Genomic DNA, 16,843 nt, shown 5'->3' on the forward strand with positions numbered 1-16,843 from the left:
ACTACACTGTGTTCCTCACACAGATTTGCAGTGCATTAAATTGAGGTAGTGGAAGAGTAATGTTAAATGCCTCGTGCCCTTTTCTTATACAGCTGGACCCTTAATGTGAGCATGACCAGGTTAAAAGCATTAGATCAGCAGACACTATGCACCATCTGCACACAGCTAATAAGTGCATATGGCCAATTAGGGGCACTAATTCATGTGGTGGGTTGAGAGGAGGGGGGGGATAGGCGGCTTGATGTAATCAGAGTGGAAGAGATTGAAGGCACTCCCTCCCCCCCAAAAATAAAAGGCCAATAATAAGCTTTTGGGGGTCTGAATCACACACTTGCCCTAAACCCTGCGAGAGCTGTGCTCCCATCATGATTTCTAATGCTCTTTCTCTAAATTAGCATGTGAACTTTCTCCACAGTGTTATTCACCTGCCTGTAAAACAGGTTGGCTTAGGTGAGATTCTTTAGTAAGGGTTTCTTCAAGGTTCAGTCGGGCTTTTATGATAAACAGTCCTGTTACCTGTAAAAGTTACTGGTACACACTTTGAGCCACAATCAGGGAAGATTTCACAACTACAGCTGGTATGGTGCTGAATATACTGTATTACAAACTATACAAAAAACTGTTTTAATGTCTCTACACAGTCAAAGAATCTTGCTTCATAATGGTTGCAGAGTGCTTAAGATAGTATATATGTCAAATGAGTTATAAACAATGTAAAAATAAAAACACTAATGCCTGACAGTGCCTTTAAATAAGTGTTGACATAATGCATAAAGTCGAGGATGATAGTGCAAACACAATCAATTGCATACAAGCGCAAGAAGGTTATATTTACAGTAGGGATGACAGTAGTATTTACAGTAGTCATGAAAGGACCCCATTTTGACTCTCAGCAGCACTGCATCCCAGCTTCATATTCTGGTAGCGTCTAGACTTTTCTGCAGTTTCTGGAAAACAAACCAAAATCTCATGTAATTCTGATAAACTATTACTAGAAGGCTGATCAGCTGTTGTCAGCTGTAAATAACAGTTCTCGAGACATTGTTGTTTTGAAACAGTGTGCTTTCTCAGTCACATTAGACTGAAGATCGAAAATATGTTCTGCAAATTGTTATTTGCTGTTATTAGAGATAACACCATACCACATTATCTTCCTCAGTACTGATACTGAAACCTTGAGTATCAGTTGATATTGATACTCATCTGATATTTTTTTCTTTAAAACATATAAAGCTTTAAAATGATACATTTTTTAAAGCTCATTCAGTTACATAAATATAATAAAGTATAAATATAATAAGATTCATTCTAACAAAAAATAATGACTCTTTACATGTAAAGTTATATATATATATATATATATATATATATATATATATATATATATATATACACACACACACACACACACACACACATATATATATATATATATATATATATATATATATATATATATATATATATATATATGTGTGTGTGTGTGTGTGTGTGTGTGTGTGTGTGTGTGTGTGTGTGTGTCTGTGTGTGTTATTTTATATGTTATATAAATATAACTGTTGTATTGTATACATATGTTTTTTGCTGGTGTCGGCCCTGTACCAGTTCTGCTTTCCGACTGGTTCAGATCTGTAGTTGTTATTGTTGTTGTTGAGAATGAAAAATGCCTTTTTTTTTTTCAGCAGCCGTTTTTCAGTGTTTTCCAGTGTTTCCGAAGCATAGTGATAGGGTTGACTTAAAAAACACAGAGAGTGACACAGATAGTTGCCGCAGAAGCAGTCGGCCTCTAGTGGTGAATATGTGAGGAATTAACACATGACAGACCTTGCAGTTACCCAAAATAATAATTCACATCATTGTACCAAGAAACCTCTGTTCTGAAGCTGGGAAACGTTGCTAAGCAACATAAATCTGGAATGGGATGTTCAAAAGCACACATGGGTGTGATGATCAAGTGTCCACAAACCTTTGGACATATAGTGTAATATGATATAATATGATATCCATCCATCCATTCCCTGTACCGCTTATCCTACACAGGGTCGTAGGGAGACTGGAGCCTATCCCAGGGGACTCGGGGCACAAGGCAGGGGACACCCTGGACGGGGTGCCAATCCGTCACAGGGCACAATCACACACACACTCATTCACACTACAGGCACTTTGGAAATGCCAATCAGCCTACAGTGCATGTCTTTGGACTGGGGGAGGAAACCGGAGTACCTGGTGGAAACCCTGAAGCACAGAGAGAACATGAAGGCTCCGTGCACACAGGGCAGAGGTGGGAATCGTGACCCCGGCCCCAGAGGTACGATGCAACGGTGCTAACCACTGAGCCAGATACTATACTATAGCCTATACTATACTATACTATACTATACTATAACTAGGCTAGTAAGCTATTCAAAAAAAAGTTTATCATTAATTTACTGTCATTTTGCCATTGACTTCTATTAAAAAAAATCACCACATAAATACTTTAAATACTTTACCTAACCACTTTCCTTCTCCTTCTGCCGAGCTACACTCCTGAGCTGCCGGTGATCCAGACCTCCCCCCCTTCACTCTGGACCTGTCCACCGGCAATGCTTCATACTGCCACGAAAACGCTTCAGCTGTTTTCCATGGACTACACCAACACACATTGTGCTCACACACACGCACACTACAGTGTAAACCCATATGAGGATGGGTTCTCTGTTGAGCCTGGTTCCTCTCAAGGTTTCTTCCTATCACCATCTCAGGGAGTTTTTCCTTGCCACCGTCGCCCTGCTTGCTCATCAGAGACGGCACACACACACACTTCACTTTACTTTTGTTTGTGTAAAGCTGCTTTGAGACAATGACCTTTGTAAAAAGCGCTATACAAATAAAAATGAATTGAATTGAATTGAATTTATAGAATACTGTAAGCAGGTATAATAACTTGCTTAAACCAGTTAAAGATGTCCAGTGTAAATTAAAACATTAGGCCATTAATTATTACATTGACAGTTAATAATTACTGTATATTAATTATGCCATTAACAGGGGAGGTAGTTCATATATGTTTTTTTTTCTGTGCAGCCATGTTGCTAAAACTATGGAAGGCATTTGGTAATTTTAAATCTCCATTTTATTGTCATGTTGGTCTTAATAATGATATCAATCTGTATTTTTACAAATATTTTGCATATTGAATTACAGGCACATTCTTACCGCAAAGGTAAATATAGTGTTATAATTAATATGTTGTGTAAAATCTTGTGTATTCATGATTTAAACAACAGTTTAATATTAATTACAAAGCTGGGATGTGTAAGAGGGTGCCATGGAGCAATTAGTAATTAGTGAAAATAATTTCTACAGCAGGCCACAGCTTCCCAGCCCTGGTCCTGGTCCTGGTGCTCGTCCTGATGTATTAAGTATTTTCATTTACCCATTTTGACCCATTTTTTTTCTGTGTAGCTTTTCATACTAAGCAGTAAAATATGAGGATGATGTTTATTTTAAATGGGTTTCATATATATATATATATACACACACACACACACATATATATATATATATATATATCACACACACACACATATATATATATATATATATATATATATATACACAATACAGTACCTTGCGTGCTCTTGAATGGTAAAGGTTGAGTGTGCATAAAACTACGTTTCCCACAATCCACGACGGCCCGTCAGCAGTGCGTGCTAAAGAACGGAATTATGGGATATTGTCCCTCGGCGGCGCGGTGCCGCCATGTCTCCTGCAGATAAACGGCGGCTAGCTTTTATCTCTCTACTCGCTATTGTTCTGTTTTTCCTCGTGTTGACTTGCATACCTACATATCTGTACATACTTTTCTTTTTTGTCGTAACTTGCGCCGTTTGTTATTATAAAGCAGAGGAGTTTCAGCTTTTCGAGAGGTTGGGCCTGAATCCCCGCCGTGGGCTGACAGTTCCTACCGCGCTGCGGCGCTGGTTGCCGGGCAGGACTTTCACAGGCGTCCCGGCGGCCGGGCGGAACAAGACTCGGACTAATAAAAGCGATGTTAGAAATTCTTTAGCGTCTCCCAGCGATAGGAGTTTTGCCAGTTCGGTTTCCAGGCGAGACGCAACGTTCAGCGACTCAGTGTTCAGTCCTCGGAACATCCTCATGGGGAGTTACCTGGGTAAGGCAGAGAGTCCCTCCGGCACAGGGCGGCCCGCGGGAGGCTCAGGCTGTGGCGGCAACCCCAGAGAACAACTCCGGGAGAGACTCGTCCGACCTAATCATGGAGTCCCCACTCCAAACAGAAGATTGTCTTTTGGGTAACGAAAGCTCGAACTAACTTAGCAGGTCATCTGATTGCTGGTGATGTGTGTGTTCATTGAGTGTTTCTGCTCATGAGAATGTAACCAGCAGCCCGACTGCAGGCTCACTACATGGTCCACTCGCTGGGGTGATCTGCATGCAACAATGTGCCATGATTTTTTCCCTCCAAGATTTGAAAATGTGGGAGTTCCTTCTGGCACATGGAGCACTCTGACAGCGTTAGCATAGCTTCCTCCTCAGACACTAACGATAGCTCTGGCATTGTTGCATTTAGAAAGTATACTAGTTGTAGAAAGTGTTACTGAGGAACAATGTTTGAGCATTTTCAACATAATTCTTAATGATAAACACTGTCAAAATATTATAGACACAATATGTTAAGGCTGCAAATCTGTTGCCTGAGACCATCTTAACTATTCTTTTCTCATGGGAAATTGTCTGTGTCAATGGATTACTTTTACACAAAAACAGGGTCTATAAAGAATCAGGATACAACATCCTGACTCAGTCATATAACCCTGCATGATCAGTTAACTAGATACCTTTGCTTCACTACTACCAGATACAGTTATAACTTTACATCATGCATCAAGACGTTAACTACCTTCAGTTTGTGTGATTAGGGACAGCCTCCTGTTGTACAAAGTTATATGATGTATTATCTGCAAAGTACACTTATACCGCTGTCTCTCATCATCGTATGGCAGCAGTGATCCGGTGGGTGCTGCAGGGAGGTTCACCATCACCCCTCAGAGACATTACCCACTGCAGCAGATAGGATCCTCTCCGGTGGGCGTATTTCCCCCAGCACAGTGGGACGGCTTCCGCAAGAAGAACATTCTGACACAGCGCAATACACCCATACACAGTCCAGTTACGGTGAAGATCGCAAGACCGGACAACACAGCGCGCTTTTCATTGTGAGTTATATTGTCATAACATTACTGTATTACTGTTTAAATGTTATTTAATTATAATCACGCTCTGTGCTGCAAGCAGGCTTTCTCCTAAGTCCGGAATAACGCTAGTCTTTTTAATATTGCATGGACACTGGACTGATCCTGCTATCTTGCACATCACTGAATGTTATGTGTAGCTCCTTGTGTATTATGTTTGCCCACAGTTTTGATCAGGTGACCTCCGCTGGAGCAGTCACATCCCCTGGGTTCGAAGCCCGAGCTGACCCCTGTTCTAGAGAGACTGTACTGAGTGTGCTCAGAGCAAGCCGTAAGCGCGATGTTGATGATGACAACGATGATGATGAGAGAGCCCATGAAGCTGGGCAAAAGAGCAAAAGGAGGTATCTGTTAGAAACTTGGCACTGGTTATATGCACTGGGATAATCAACAGCTTCTCACTGACTGAAGCTGAGTGAGTGTTAAGTGTATTTTGATTGTTGGAGCTCATTTGTAACAACTATGCATAGCTTTACGCTGAGTAATGTACCCAGTCAGGAATATAATGCAAAATGGCACATGTTCACACTAAAATGTGTCTGTTTCTCTTTCTTATTTGTTGTTGGGTTGTAGCATTCTTTCCTTTGTGTCATGTAGATACAAAGGAGAATGGCATTGAAAGTGATGGGAATCTCTTCCTTTTCCTCATCAGGCGGAATGACAGCAGTGGAAGTTCCCAGTCAGTTTTCGAGCCACTGCTAGCTAATGGTGCTCCATCCCAGCTTGTACCAAAGTAGGTTTTGCTTCACTATTTTACTATAGACTATTATTTGACCTAATGACCTAAGTTCAAACCACTGAGAAGAATCTGCAACATATTAAAAAGTATACATTAAATATTAAAAAGTATTCAGCAGTTATACATGGATCACCACATTTGGATTTCTGTAATAATCTTTTAGATTTCTGAGATGGACATATGTAAAAGGTTTTTCAGAGGATTATGTAAAAGTTATAGGCTAAATTACTGCACAGCCAACCAAAGGAAATTCATAGCAAAGCATCTTTCCAATACTTTATCTTAAAAGGGACATGCATTAACATGAGAATTCTTTTTCATTTCACTGCATTAGCATAACACATTACTGCTCTAAGCATAATGCTGTTTTCTCCTTTCACTAGACCTGGAAGTTTGAAGAGAGGAATGAACGTCTCCATGTTGGAAGAGTCCGTGGTAAAGAGATCTCGGACCTCTTCCATTAGCTCTGTTAGTGGTTGTCCTGTTTCCTGTGGCGTGCCTGGATCAGCCCGCAACCCTATTCGTAGCTCTTACAGTTCCTCACAGGGCTACTCTCAGGTAGCGTACCTCACTATGTGTTTACACAAACCTTCTCTGAGTATTTTCTTTCTGAGTACTTTCTGAAATTCTGGTTTATCAGGTATGTTGGCCCAAAGTAACCTTAGTCATATCAGTGTTGCAGTTTCATTAATTTTATTTTCCAGTTTATTATGAACATCGACAAAATGTTTAATACCAAGACATAAGGCATTCATTCCAGCTTTGAGGCAAGATATCAGAAATATAATAATAAATATTCTTTACTCTGTTTTCGCTCACTAACTGAAATCCAAGGACAGATTCTAGTTGTAAGGAAATTGTCATTCATTGGATGTTTGGTCCATATTAATTATGTTTTTGAAGGATTTTGAAATTAAGTCAATCTATTTGAGCTATTATTTGCAAGTAAGTCTGTTTGTATATCTACAGAGGAGATTAGCTTCTAATCTGAGTTCATCTCCTCTTGTGAGCCCTGGATCATCACAGTCTCAGACTCCTGAGAGGGTGGCCAAAAAGCCCAGGTATGGATTGCAACACTCAAACAAACCAGACCAAAAATGATTAAGAACCAGACACACTACATTTTAAATCAGTATCTGCTGCTTCTACTGTACAGCTGAATAACTGTTATATGTTTTGATTTCATAGGGAAGAAAATGCTACTTCACCAAATTCTGATTCGGCTATTAACTCTGATAAGACAGCCACTGAGACTGCCCCTGGCTCTGGTAACGACATGTTCTTTGGTTATTGAATCAGTAGTATTTTTACAAGTGTGAATGATGCAAACAACAAAATACCCAGTCTTCATCATCATTGTATTGTGCCTATGTAAAGATACATAGCAGACTTAGTTGCCTAATAGGCTTAAAACAAAAGTATGCTGACTGAAGTTTAGATGCTAGAGTGTGCTGGTATTTTGCATGCTGACTGTAGATATGTACATGAATATTCAGTTATAAACACTAGGATACATTCAACAGTCCCAGCAAGTTGGCAGGCTGAATAGTGTCATACACAAAGAATTCTGGTACAAGTTCTGTGTCACTTTTTGGCTGTTTGAAATTGTTAGCTGGGATTGAAACATCTTAATAATAATAATAATATTTTGATATCTACTATTGTATACTAACTGCCTTGAAAGACTGTACAAAATGCTGTGAGATTGCCAAACAAAACAATATAACGTGTTTGTCATCCAGGTAAATGCACCCCTATGCCTGATCCCCCTGTTACATCACGGTCAGACTCTGGAGGAAACAGTGGCCAACGTAAACGTAAAATCCAGCTGGTGTCCATGTGCAAAGGCGACCAGATATCTTTGGTGTGTGATGGGAATTAGTTTCTGAAGAACTACTTTTGTTACAATACAGTATCCATGCCTATTTAAAACTATAACTGTTGCTTAATAAAAATACATAAGTGATCCACCATAAATGAGTATTATATTTCACTAGACAGTATAGTTAAGATGGATATTTCCTTCTTTCAGCCCCCGCCCCCTGAGCTGGGCTATACAATCACTGTGAAGGACCTGGATATGGAGAAAAAAGCTGCTCTTACCCAAATCCAGAAAGTCCTTGAGGAGCCTGGTGAGTGCTCGTTTTCCCTTATGGACTGATTTTACTAGAGCCCATGTTACGTTGATTCTTCATATGCAAAAATTGATAATGAATCAGTGGTGTGGTGATAACAGCTAGTAAATCTTTGAGGGCTCTTAACAAGCATGTGATTTGTACAGGGATCCAGTGGAACCTTTTAAGAACCTGTCTGAGTTTCTACCAGCTAAGACATTACATAATCAGATGTCAGACTTAATGAACTGTGGCAAACTAATCATACTTCTGACTTTTATAACAAATTTTGCCATCAGCTGCACACAAGAGGAGAGATGTTTTTATGACGTTTAGGTATTTATACTGAGTGTACAGGTGCTCAATGTTTCATTAGCATAAGCAATGTAGCTCCCATTCAGTTTCTGGGAGTTGCCAACAAGAAGCATATTCCTTCTTCATAATAGTGATTGATTGTTCTGATACTAATTTTTCTATTTTCCTGAATTCATTTCTCTAGAGCCAGAGAAGCCAAGCCATGCCCCTTATTCATCTACTCCTGCTGCTCCCTCTGTAGGCATGTTTTCCCAGGTAGTTTCATTTTCCTCAACTTCAGCTGCCCCTGTAGGAACTGCTACTTCACTGGCCTCCCTGTCTACCCCAGCTGCTGGTCTTCCACCTGCCTCCACTGCAGTTTCTACCCCAGCTCCAGCACCAACTATTGACCTCACAGTTACTCCACCCAGCACAGTCAGTGCTGCACCAGTCCAGTCTGCGGTGCTGCCTACACCTACCACCAGCACCACTGTAGCTACACCAGTGGCTAATCCACTGCTGGAGTCTCTTAAGAGCATGAAGAGCAGCTCTCTACTCAGTGTTCCCTCTACTGCAGCTGCTACCTCTGCAGGTACACTGTTCAAAAATCACTTCCTAAAGGAAGCATGCTGATGATCTAGCTCATGTAAGATTTGAATTACATTTTACAGTGTGAAGCTTTCTATGAAAGGTTACCATTAGTTGATGGTTATTTGTATGTGATATATCTTGATATAGTGTTAGGAGGTCTAAACTACAAATGTATTCGCAGTGTTTCCCACAGATCTGAAATACATGGGTGGTGGTTGGGGGACTGAAGGTTGGAGGGGAGGTGGATGACATGATAGAAATAACAAATACTAAGACTATTTCATTTAGGGTTACAATGCTGGACATAATAAGATGGATACAGAATACTTCAGTCAGAGTCACACAATGACCGTATATAAGGGTGGACGTCGTAACAGGGATTAAAAAAAATGAAGCCAAAATGTCTGAGGCCTTCTAATAGCTGGCTGCAGTACAATTTTTAACTCCACCCTTTCCCTTGTTAGTGAATGGGAAACATTTTAAGTTACAGCGCCACACATTATTTTTGGAAATAGTGTTCTATCATTTTTGGTCAAGTTCAGTTAACCATGATCTATCACCCAATATTTTTCCATATGATAAATACGTTTTGTAGGAGTTATTTGATGTGGTGTGGTTGATGAGGATGATGTCGTTGATGAGGTGATTGACAGTGTTGGTAGCCAAGGCTCATGAACCTGCACGCACTTTCCAACATGCACCTGAAGCTCTTGACAGTTATGGAGCAAAGCCATGATGTGTTTTGCTGTAAACTGTTGTAAGAGATCCTCAGCAGGGAGTTTATCCGATATGTTGCTTATTTTGATGTCTAAGCTAGCTCGTTGGACTGGTGTTATAATTTGCATACCAACATGAGTGAAAGAGGCAGCTAACACTAGCTAAACAATTTAATGACCTTAGCTAACACTCAGAGTAACTTGGTAAGGTTAGCCAGTTCACACTTTTTAAATGAACTCAACCAACAGAATGAGCGGAGCAATAAAGAGCTCACTTCTCCAATCTGATGGGTAACTTACTGCAGGTGACAGAGCTAGATGAAAATCAGGGAGAGCAGTGAATTATTATTATTTTTTTTCTTTAAAACATTTAACAACATTTTTTTTTTCTGTGTAAATGTTGAACATGTACACTTGAACACTGATTTGCTTTAAAACCTTACCTGTTGCAAAAGCGGTGCATAGGGTTTTGGGTGTTTGCTGCTGATCTCGGATTACTGTGGGTTTACATGTCTGCTATGTTGTGATTAAAAATAAGCTTGTAGAGTATGTGTTGATCTGGGAGAACATTGAAAGGTGTTAGAGAACTGTCAGGGAGTAGGGTTGGTCTGAAGCCAGTTTTAGCTGGTGGTTGAAAATTTATACGGTTCTTGGTGTAGAGCATGTTCATCCTTTACAGTGTTCATATTAATTATCCTTTTTCCTGTTTATTGACTGTATGTGTACAAGTTAGTGAAGCATTGTTTATTTGGCCATTGTCTATGTGATGATACTGAAGTTATTGTTATCCCATTCATAGCTCCAGCAACAACTGTGGCAGCCCAGGCTCCCCCTTCCATTACCCCCACTGCTTTAAACTTTGGGGCTGTGAAATCTGAGCCCTCCATTGCCACTCCACAGCCCACAGTGTCAACTGCACCTTCCTCAGTGCCCTCTGCTTTTGCCCAGATTCTGGCTCAGCCTCTGCCATCCTCATCCACCACACTCAACCTTGGAGGAAGCAGCCTCTTTGGCCTCACCACTTTGACACCCGCAGCTTGTGCAGCAACTGCTCCTACAGCCTCTGCACAGCCTGCTAGCAGTATAGCCAATCCAACGCAATCAGGGTTCAAGCCTATTTTTGGACCAGCCATGACAACACCAGTCTCTGCTGCAGAGGGCAAACCTACACAAACCACTTTCAAGCCCATTTTTGGCAGTGTGTTTAATCAGCCGGCTTCTTCACCTTCCTCTGTACCAGCAACTCAGAGTAGCACATCTGTATTTGGCGGAGTCACTAACACTCAGCCGATGTCTTCCTCTGTACCCTCATCGGTCCCCAGTACACAGAATCCCAGTCAATCTGTGTTTGGCAGTCAGACTAACAGCCAACCAGTGGCAGCTTCTGTCTCCACCTCCAGTACCCAGAAGCCTATTCCAGCTCTGTTTGGTGGACTGACTAACAGCCAAACAGTGGCTGCTTCAGTTTCATCCTCCTCCTCGAACACCCAGAATTCTACTCCATCTCTTTTTGGTGGCCTGCCTAACAGCCAGCCAATGGCTGCTTCAGTTTTGCCATCCTCCTCCAATACCCAGAATCCTGCTCCATCTCTGTTTTGTGGACTGACCAGCAGCCAACCTATGGCTGCTTCAATCTCATCCTCCAGCAGTACCCAGAATTCTACGACATCTCTGTTTGGTAACTGGAGTGCTGCAAAGAGCACCTTTCAGTTTGGAGGTCCATCATCTACAGCTGCTTCCTCTGGAATTAGCACTAGTACAACAACTACCAACAGCACCTCTACAACCTTACAGTTTGGTGCTTTAAAACCAGCACCAACTGCTCTGCCTGCTGCTCCTCAGAATACATTCAGCTTTGGCCAAAGCCCAGCCACCACCACCTTTACAGGGTTTGGTATGGCCAACAATACTACCCCCATGACATCAAACACCCCAGCGACCCAGGCCACATTTGGTAGCTCGGTATTCAGCGCCTCCACGTGCTTTGCCAACCCTCAAGCTCAAGCTCAAGCTCCTACTCCAGTCAAGCCTTTTACATTTGGTGCCAGTGTTGGGGGAGGTACAGCAGTCACACCCCTCACATTCGGCACACCCGCTAGCACAGCTGCACCAACGTTTGGAAATTCTACACAGCCTGCATTTGGTGGAGCCTCCACTGGTTTTGCCTTTGGGAACACAAGTGCTTTGCCAGTGAGTACTGCCTCTATGCCAGCCCCTGCCTTCACGTTTGGAGCAGCACCAGCCACACCGCAAAACACTGCAACACCTGGAGGTTTCAATTTCACAGCAACGCTTTCTGGAGCACAGTTTGGAACACCTGCCCCAGCAGGGCAGAATCAGGGGTTCGCATTTGGAGCAGGCAACACGGATAATAAATCTGCTTTCGGTGAGCATGTTGTTTTAAATAAAGAATTTTCTTTGTAAAATACATTGACCTGAGTCTGCATGTGCAATCCATTTTAAAGTGGCCCTGTGCTTAAATACATTAATTTACATCAAATCTTGTCTAATTTGCATATCATGCATATTCAAAGGTCATGGCTTTCTGAGAGTAAAGAGGTTAATATAATTATATTGACAGGTGGTTTAATAGGTTGCACCCATGGGGGTTTTTTTTTTTTTTTTTTTTTTGGCATAAGCAGAAATGTATAAAGATTTTCACTGAAACAATAGTATGTGTTGTAATGGAATTTGTCTGCTGAAAGAGACATTATTATATATACATTTTGTTAGTAATTTATTTTATGAATTTAAATATTATTGTGACTTACAGATAATTAAATATAGCAAATTAATACGGTACTGTAAAGTAAAACATGACCTGCTTCTGTGGCAAATGATTAACACACTATGTTTGTGTACAGGAACCTCCACCCCTGCATTTGGCAATGCAAGCGGCCCCATGCCATTTGGCAGCCCTGGGACTCCTGTAGGGGGATTCAGTGCCTCAGCCTTTGGTAAGTATAACATATTTGTCTTTTTTTTTTTTTTTTTTTTTTTTTAAATGAAGGGTTTTTGAGATACAGCACCAACAAGAATGCCAGCAAATTAAGCAAGTTAACTATTAATCTTAGCTGATGGCTGAAAACAACATAAACAGCCAGTGCTGTCTTTGTTACGTTAGTGGACTTGGCATGACTTTTTACAATACTGCTCTATATGAACTTAGAATTGTGATTAGGGATAATTAATGGTATTCGTCATTAATGGTGATTTTTTTTTTTTTTTTTTTTTAAACTTTGTTACAGTGGAATAAAATTACAACCCACCGTTATTATATTTATTGTTGAATTCTTATAGTTCTAACTGCTCACTTGAATTGAATGGGTTTAATCCAAAATTTAATAATCCAAAATTTAATAATCCAAAAACAAGTAGGTCTATAATTATTGTGAAACTTATGTGTTCTGTCTCTGGAGCATTCAGGAATAAAAGCTCTGTGGCTGCAATAAATTTCAGGTGCTCCGTGAAATTTTTTTTACATTTTAAAGGGGTCCGTGGCTGAAAAATGTTTGAGAACCTCTGTTGTAAGCAACAATACAACTCAGTATCATCCAAATATTGGTATATCATGGAAAATGAGCCTTCACCACAACAAAATAATTACTATTGTTAATAAATTTGCTGAAATTTAGACATTGTTCAACTCAAAATCACTTTCAGTGCAGCGTGTTTTTTGATGCACACACAACAGGAACAACACAATGAAAAGTTGCATTTTTCAGACTTTTTGTCCACATTGCTTTGTTGTGTTTGTAGAATAGGAGGAACACCGATTGATGTCACTCAGCCATTTAAAATTGCTTGCTTGTGTCTAAAATATTGGCAGAATGTAATCACTGACCCTAATCTCCTGTAAAATACTGCCAGTAGGATCATTGGCTTATCAGAAACAATCTTTATTTTTATTTTTCATTTAAAGGGACAAAAAAAGGGTACTAAAAGAGCCAGAGTATTTTACAAAAGTGAAAATGTACTTAAATTTATATTAAGGGTACTTTGGACATTTTCCTTGCTGAAATGGAAAAATCCAGGCCTATAAAAGGTGTCTGAGTGTTATAAAACGTATAGCATTTCTCCTTTAATCCCCTTCAAAGTACTCTCCTTGTGATGTGATACACGTGTCCCAGCGTTTCTCCCATTCCTGGAAGCATTTCCTCTAGTCATCTTTTGTCATCATGTCTAGAGCCTCCTGTGTTTTTTTTTTTCTGGATTTCTTCCAGAGTGGTGAATCTTTTACCCTTCAGTCTCATTTTTAATTTCGGGAAACGAAGCAGCATGGAGCGAGATTTGGTGAATACGGTGGATGTTTAGGTGCAGATGTGCAGGTACATTGTTGTGGTGCTAGATCCAGCTCTGGGTGCACCGCTTCTTCAGACGTTTTTTTTTTCCCTGATGCTTTCACTTCAAGAAAGCACTAAGCACTTCGCCTAAGTACTTCAATGTAAAAAGCTCTTAAGTGTGCATGCCGCATTAGAATGTGGCGTGCTCACTCGGCATGCGCATCTAAGCACTTTTACAATGAAGTACTTGGGCAAAGTGCGTAGTGCTTTACTGATGCGCACCTGCACACACTGTGTTGTCAGCCAAGGAGTTTTTAACCAAAAACAACGTGGTTGTTGCTTCACATCCACCGTATTGACCAGATCTCACTCCTTGTGACTTCTTTTTGTTCCCGAAATTAAAAAAAAAAAAAGACTGAAGATTCACCAGCGTGGAAGAAATCCAGAAAAAACACAGGAGGCTCTAGACATGATGAAAAAAGATGACTAGTTTCCAGGAATGGGAGAAATGCTGGGACACGTGTATCGCATCACAAGGAGAGTACTGTGAAAGGGATTCAAGGAGAAATGCTGTATGTTTAACACTAGCTTTAAAATAAAACTAAAGTTTTATTTTAAACTAAATAAAAATAAAGTTATTAAAATAAATGCAGTTTTTTTAATGTTTTCTTGTGTGGAGACTAAATTGTCTCCAAGTGCTAAAAACAAAGGTTTATTTTGGCATGTGGCACCTTTCATTGTGAAGCTGTTGATTTATACGCTATGGTTGAAAGTTTGTGAACACCTGATCATTACAGCCATATGTGCTTGTTTGAACATACCATTCCAGATTTAAACCTCCTGTTACAGTAACCTCCACTCTTCTGGAAAGGCTTTCCACTAGATTTTGGAGCGTGACTGAGGGAATTTGGCGGTTTTGCCAGTCACAAGAGCTTTAGTGATGTCAGGCAATGATGTCAGGCACGGAAGCCTGGGATGCAGTCATTGTTCCAGTTCATCCTGAAGGTGTTCAGTGGGGTTGAGGTCAGGGCTCTGAGCAGGCCACTTTAGTTCTTCCACTCCAACCTTAGCAAACCCTGTCTTCATGGACCTCGCTTTGTGCACAGGGGCGTTGTCATGCTGGAACAGGTTTGGGCCCCTTAGTTCCAGTGAAGGGAAATTGTAATGCTACAGCATACAAAGAGAATCTGTACAATTGTGTGCTTCCAACTTTGTGGCAACAGTTTGGAGAAGAACCACAGATGGCTGTGATGGTCAGGGGAGCACAAACATTTGGCCATATAGTGTATGTGAAGTCAGTGAACCAACAGCAAGTTGATTAGAAAGTCTGTGAGGAAATTTGTCAAGGCAGTTACATCAGGTTCTATTCAATGAATATGGAACCCTCCCAGAAATGCCAAGCTGTATAGATAAAAGCCATAATCCCTTCAAATTTCCATCTACACAAGATCTTTTGCTCACATTTTGCTCAAACCTTATTGACAACCAGCATCCCCTGAGCACCAGCAATACAGTCAGGCTCATATGTGCACTAGGGGTTTAATATATCAAATGGATGTTACATCATTCTGTAGAGAGTGCTATAATACATCGTTCCAAAATCTCCCTTAAGTGTTCAGTTGGATTAAGTCTGTTGACTGCAAAAGCCATAGTACTGGCACAGTTTTCATACTCATCAAACCATCAAGTGAGCCCTCATGTCCTGTAGATGTGGGCATTGTCAGGGAAGATACCAGTCATACAGGATGGAAATGTTCCATTAAGGATAAAGGATAAGGGGACAAGTGGACCCAAACCATCCCATAATGCTTCTAAATGCATGATCTAATCTTGCCTATGTTAAATGAGTCTGAGCAGGCTTGAGCTTATGAGCTTTTCATGATACGAGTTCAACAACAGCTTTGAAGAACTGAAAAATCCAGTATCTAATCTAGTAGCTAATTTTGTAATCCACAGATGAAGAGTGGGACCATGGTAATAGTTGTTTATAGCATACTGTAAACAAACCTTAATCTGCTGTTATCAGATGTAGACCTTGATGAGGACCAGAGGATTGTTGGTAGTTTTTTTTAATGACCCGATGTGTGAAAGCATAGAATTTAAATTGTCTCTAACTACATTTGTTTTGTTTTTCTCCTCCAGGCACTCCTTCAGCCACTTTTTCAATTGGTGCTGGCTCAAAGCCCAGCAGTTCACGACAAAGACTACAGGCTCGCAGGCAGCACACAAGGAAGAAGTAATGTTGACCGTGAAGACTTTGTTTGGACACATGCAACACCCCATCTGATTATTCTAGCTGCTTCTGCTGCTGCTAACAGGACTTCATCAGGATTCCAATAGGACCTGAACACAACTGATGTTTGCGTTGACGTATAATTAGGTACCACATCCCTTTTTTAGGTCAAGTGATCTTGGCATACCAACATCTTCCTGTGCGGAGTCAGACTGACAGCAAGTGATGTGGACAGACAGAACTACTTGGCAGATTAAAAGTATGAGGAGACAATTAAAAACCTGGACACGTAAAGTTCAGGCTAAAAGAAGCTGAATTTGGGTTTGATTCTGGTCTTTGCTTTTCTGGATATTGTGTTGGTTTGGTTTTTTTTTTTTTTTTTTTTTAATAGCTGTCTGTGTGACCTATTTTATGTGATCATTCACATTACATTCAACTTCAGTAATCAATTTTTAATTTTTTTCATATGAATACTTTCAACAAAACATACTTTCCTGTCTCTGCTCCCTGACTGAACTGCTTACTAAGGTTATTCGGTCTTCAGAAAATGTGTTTTAATTGAAATATGTCCCTCATCCAAATGCATTGAGCAGCAAAATAAAGTTGTTTAGTATTTTT

The 16,843-nt window shown here is 40.5% G+C and overlaps 1 protein-coding gene across 2 annotated transcripts; it reads left to right on the plus strand.

Moving 5' to 3' along the window:
* Window positions 1–3,689: 3,689 nt before the first annotated feature.
* On the plus strand, window positions 3,690–16,843 carry pom121 (POM121 transmembrane nucleoporin). 2 transcript variants are annotated; one of them, XM_034312926.2, is made up of 13 exons: window positions 3,690–4,295; window positions 5,010–5,219; window positions 5,423–5,599; window positions 5,908–5,988; window positions 6,378–6,552; window positions 6,964–7,055; window positions 7,183–7,262; window positions 7,737–7,858; window positions 8,027–8,126; window positions 8,608–8,994; window positions 10,509–12,095; window positions 12,574–12,666; window positions 16,135–16,843. In XM_034312926.2, exons 1-13 carry the CDS (start codon window positions 3,745–3,747, stop codon window positions 16,230–16,232), a joined length of 3,753 nt encoding a protein of 1,250 aa, XP_034168817.2. In that variant the 5' UTR covers window positions 3,690–3,744; the 3' UTR covers window positions 16,233–16,843. The 2 variants fall into 2 exon arrangements, with proteins under 2 accessions (XP_034168817.2, XP_034168816.2); XM_034312925.2 differs by having other exon boundaries at window positions 3,691–4,295; window positions 5,007–5,219.

Source organism: Pangasianodon hypophthalmus, chromosome 17, assembly GCF_027358585.1.
Source record: "Pangasianodon hypophthalmus isolate fPanHyp1 chromosome 17, fPanHyp1.pri, whole genome shotgun sequence".
Lineage (NCBI taxonomy): Eukaryota > Metazoa > Chordata > Actinopteri > Siluriformes > Pangasiidae > Pangasianodon > Pangasianodon hypophthalmus.

Coding starts and splice junctions, on each gene's coding strand:
- pom121 (XM_034312925.2), top strand. CDS start 3,745: ATGTCTCCTGCAGATAAACGGCGGCTAGCTTTTATCTCTCTACTCGCT. Junction 5,989..6,377: donor CCATCCCAGCTTGTACCAAA/GTAGGTTTTGCT, acceptor TCCTTTCACTAG/ACCTGGAAGTTTGAAGAGAG. Junction 8,127..8,607: donor GAAAGTCCTTGAGGAGCCTG/GTGAGTGCTCGT, acceptor TCATTTCTCTAG/AGCCAGAGAAGCCAAGCCAT.